The 4806-nt window shown below is 45.2% G+C and overlaps 1 protein-coding gene across 1 annotated transcript; it reads right to left on the reverse strand.

Moving 5' to 3' along the window:
* Window positions 1-1337: 1337 nt before the first annotated feature.
* Window positions 1338-3557, reverse strand: LOC100398395 (macrophage-expressed gene 1 protein-like). The gene has a single exon (XM_002755368.6). The coding sequence runs from the start codon at window positions 3546-3548 to the stop codon at window positions 1425-1427; it is 2124 nt and encodes a 707-aa protein (XP_002755414.4). The 5' UTR covers window positions 3549-3557; the 3' UTR covers window positions 1338-1424.
* Window positions 3558-4806: the final 1249 nt, after the last annotated feature.

Here is a 4806-nt window from a genome sequence, read left to right on the forward strand (position 1 = left end):
TTATTTTTTAAAAAATTTGTGAAGGAATATGACAGTAGTGGAGGTAATTGCTATCAGGTGAGATTGGTATTAAGATTGAGCAAAGCCCCAGCTATTCCCAGCTGACAATCCTGTGTCCTGCTAAATGCCCAGGGCTCTCAGCCTGGAACTGAAATAAATGTGTTACAAGTGGTGCTGAATGCCTTTTTCAGTTCATTTGAAAACATGGATTTGATTATGTCAGCTCCCTTTCTGCTGTAAAAAAAAAAAAAAAAAAGGTAGGGTCCAGAATTGGTGTTACCTACTCTGTTTTGGTTTTAGGGAGGAAATAATACTTAGATGGGGGTTGCTTTAACTTCTTGCCTTTTTTACTCCCAGAGCAATGCATTCTTATTGAAATGTGGGGTGTGTGTGTGTGTGTGTGTGTGTGTGTGTACATATAACAGGAAGACGGGAAGGGTAAGAACCATCCTTAGAAGAGGAAAGGGTTATACTTTGGTAACATAGAACAAGAAACCATAAAATTTCGTGTATCCAAATCTACAGCTTCTTTCAATGCCTCATTTATGATGAGCTTAGAGGAAGGAATCAGGTAGTTGGTTGTGGATAAGAATTCCAGTTTCTCCTGAGCATCAGAATCTTTTTCAGTTTTTATCTCTCTTTCCTTACTCCTTGTTGACAAACTGTCCCTCCTCCTTTATAGAAGCTTCCCCTATATAGGAGCTTATATGTTAAAATACTTTCAGAGGACTTCATGACATTAGTCAGAAGTCCAAGAGTGGTCTGGTCTAGGAAAGTCCTCATCACAGGGCAGCTGGAAAAAAGTGGAACTGACACAGGCAACATCTTTCTTTTCAGATGCTGTCGAGAAGACGTGGAGGAGATAATACAGTCTGTCAACAGGGAGGCCTAAAAGTTAAAGAGCAATAACCAAGCAGGACTTGTGTCTTTCCAGGGTTCTGCCAGACTCTGGAAGCGTGAAATCCAGACAACTTAAAAAGAGAGAGAGAGAGAGAGTGGTGCTTAAAGGCAGACATTCCTATAGCACACACGTTAGAAACCACAGCAGACTTCAGAGTAAATGCATAGCTTCCAAATCCAAATGTTAACATTCTCCCTTCTCCCCTTTTACACAAATGCATTCAGCTGAAGAAAGCGACACAAATTGGGAAAGGACATTGCCTTCCTGTTTTTGTCCCAGGTTGGTTTTTGCTTCAAGAGTCCCACTGTTCCCTTTTCCCTTCCCCACCCTGGTTCATGTAAGAGTATGAATTGCCTGGCCCAGAGACCTAAATAAAAAGTCACAAAGATCTATGTGATTTTGGTTGCATTTGACATTTTAATACTTAGGAAAACAGAAGTAATCAGAAATGACAATGCTACTTGGAGATGAGAGAAACCCTTTTCGGGGAGACACTTAAACTGGACTCTGCCCCTGCTCTCGGTCAGGGGGTGTCTCCAGTTTCTGCAGTGCCTGCAACCAAACCCTGCCTCTTCCCAAATACCCAGTAACCCTTCTTCTTGAACTTTCGGGTACTATAGATGGCCAGGGTGATGACAACAGCCAGAATGATGGTGGTCCCCACTGCAATTCCAGCTGTAGTTCCTCCTGACATGCCAGCATCCTCCCCATGGATGCCATTCATGGCGCTTTGCAGCTCTAATGGCTCTCCCAGCCTCCAGCGATGGGTCTTGGAGTCCTTAATCCAGGCTCTCGAATTCTCAGAATTGGTCACTATGACAGTGTCGGTGTCAGCCTGACTCACGAGGGGCGGCTGGGTGAAAGGTGGGAGACTCGCAGGGGGAAGAAACTTTTCACTAAAGAGCCCAGACTTGACGCAGTAGGACACTTGGCATCCGTCACTGATGAGGGCTAGGTGCTGGCTGAAGCCCCTTGGGCACTTTTTCAGGAAAGGTGCCCCTAAATCTTTGGATGTGGCTGGATCCACCAGGGGGTTCCCAACTGTGCAGCTGAAGAACCCACCAAAGGGGACCGCAAACCTGCTTCCCAACTCATAGTCCTGAGAAACACATACCTTGAGTTTTTCAAAGATTTTCAGTGGAAAGTAGCTGGTTGGACATGACTGTGCATTTGTCATGGGATTTATGCTCTTGCTGCTGAAGAGGCCCCCAAAAAGCATTCCTGAGTGTTCAGGTACTTGGCCACTGGCTGCACACCAAAAAGCCCTAAATTCAGCCTTTGCCACCTTGAACACATCTTCACACACTGTCTTGCAGAAGATGTAGAGCGTGCACTTCTTACGACACTCCAGGTGGTTGTAACCCTCCTCACGGGTCTGGGATAGCAAGTGCACTGGGGAGTAGCCAGAGGGGCAGGAGAAATTACCAGTCAATGGATTCTTCTGCTCCAACTCTGGGCAGAGGAAGACACTCCCATTCCCTGAGGACTGGCTACATTCCTGATAAACCCCACCAAAAAAGAAGTTGGTCGTTTTCCCCTCGCATGAGCCATCATCAGTGTTGGCCTGAAAATTGAAGTTGGGAGAATTGAGATCTGTGCAGCCAGGGTAGGTGTTGAACATGTAATAGCTTTTCACAGCAGTTTCCACTGTCTGTGACACCTTCTTCACCAGGGGGCCTGGCAAGTCAGGCAGCATGTTGGGGTTGATGAAGAAATGCAGAGGCAGGCCAGTGCGGTCGATGGCCACCAGGTGGTTGGCGATGCCCTGCTGCCAAGCCTGGAGGGTGATGCCTGGGTAAAAAGGAACCCCTCCGATGCTCTGCACCCTGGAGTTGGTTCTGTTTGAGAGGTAGCTCTTGGTGAGGACATTCTGTGAGGCATGGTTTGCCTCAGACTGGAAGTTCACAGTGTTTTGGAAGGCAGCTCCAGCAGATGCAGTCAGGGCACTACGACTGCTCTGGCTGTCTTGGAGAAAGGAGGCCCTGATGTGGTCCTCCTGAATAAGAGCAGCCCCAGCATCCACGCTGGTGATGACATGGGTGCCATAGTTGAGGACAAGGAGTTCTGCCAGGTAGGTGGCCATCCTTGTCTGGTTGTTCTCTAGACGGTCAGAGATGTCCAGGAGCTCCCTCCTAAAACCTGAGCTTAGCTCTAAAGCTGGGTTGATTTTGACTGTGTAGATCAGGTTTCTCACCTGAACTCGGGTAGTAACAGCCTTGTCCTTCACTTGAAGGGTCTTCATTCTTTGGAACTCGGTGGAGAATTTGCCATTGACTTTGGAAAAAAGAGAGAGTTCTGTGTTGATGGAGTAGGATGTGCTGCTCTGGTAATTTATCCATGATTCCAGGATTTCTGAGTTCATCTCCAGGTTGCTCTGTTTCTGGGGAATGGTGAAGATTTCATCCGGGATAATATACTGTCCATCCTCAGTTGTCCTGCAGTTGGCGTAAGTCAAGTTCATCACCTGTCCCATGTCCATATTCCGCAGATTGTCCCAGCCCCCTCCAGGTAGGACTTCCAGGACAGGTAGTTTCAAGGCATCCTTGCATTTTTGAAATCCAACTTCATCTGTCTCTTCTGGAGGCTTGCCTGATATAGCCCATCCTGCCACTGCCCAGAAGAGGATGGCAGCCCTGAAGCTGTTCATGGCTCAGACAGCCCCAGCCACACAGAAGTCTACACAGCAGCCAGCAAGCTTCAGGCAAACTAAATAGAGAAAAATAAAGCAGCTGTGGAAACAGTGCTCCAAAATTCAACCATTCTCCAAAAGCTATCAGTTTCTCTTTAAGCTAATCTAATTGCAAAATAAGAGTTGGGTGGAATATTAAAGTTCATCAAGACTGAAGAAATTATGCTATACTAAACATCTAAACAGAGCCTTACATGTTAACTATCCTAATTTTCCCCCAGACCTGGCTGGTTACTCTGTTGCATGGGTAGGCACTTAGAAAAAGTGTGACCCTACACCCTACTGCTTCCTCCACCAGAAAGTTTCTCTTTGCTCTTCTCTCACTTTCTTGGACTTGATGTTTCACATTTTCCCTGACAGCTCCTTCCTGGGACTCTAATACCAGTTTCCTTTTATTTGAAACACAGAGGCAAATGACAACGTTATCCTTACTGAAACACCATGGCTCCACCATACCCATGCAAGCTGTAAGTCAAGGCCAATCCTGGATTTCCCATTTGCCTGGAGCAGAGGCTGTTTCCACAAAAGAAAGGAGTGAAACTCTTAGACACTTGTCCTGTGAGTTTCATTGTTATAAGCCCTAATAATCTGTCTGTGGGGATAACATTGTCTGGAGCAGATCTGATGGGGCCTGAAGAGGATTTGGCTGCAATAAGCTAGGAAACCTCAGTTTGCATTGTCCTAAGCATTCAGAGTGAGGGCAAGGGGCCCCCATAATGTCTTATTTTTTTTCAGATAGAAATATTCAAGACAAAACCACACTATAATCTAGGTTTTGATTTATCAATGGCAGACAGGGTCCAAGGAATGTATGTGCATGTGTTCACACATTTATATATCCTCTGTATGTTTATTTTGCATGAAGTTGGTACGTGTTATATTTTTAATTTTTCATGCCATCACTAAGTGTGTGTAATCATTTAGGGGCATTTAAAGAAAGTGGCTCTTCATCACTCAATTTTTTTTCTAAAAGCAATAATTCATTTGTTATATAATTAGAAGAATATAATTTCATAAATGTCTTTTCATATGCCGATGCCAGCTCTATTAGAGCTCATAATTTAAAACAATGTTTCCAGGACCATTGATCTGGTGCCAAGATTGATTGAATCCCAGCTCTGTTAATTTTTCAGGACAATCCAGCTGTGTCTTACTCTATTTAGTGGTAGCCAGGGAATCTAGAGGAGTTAACGAAGCTCCCAATTGCATCCTTAAC

This window comes from Callithrix jacchus, chromosome 10 (genome assembly GCF_049354715.1).
Source record: "Callithrix jacchus isolate 240 chromosome 10, calJac240_pri, whole genome shotgun sequence".
Taxonomy (NCBI): Eukaryota; Metazoa; Chordata; class Mammalia; order Primates; family Cebidae; genus Callithrix; species Callithrix jacchus.

Bases quoted from the DNA above. Each gene is read 5' to 3' on its own strand.
- LOC100398395 (XM_002755368.6), bottom strand. From the start codon at position 3,548: ATGAACAGCTTCAGGGCTGCCATCCTCTTCTGGGCAGTGGCAGGATGG.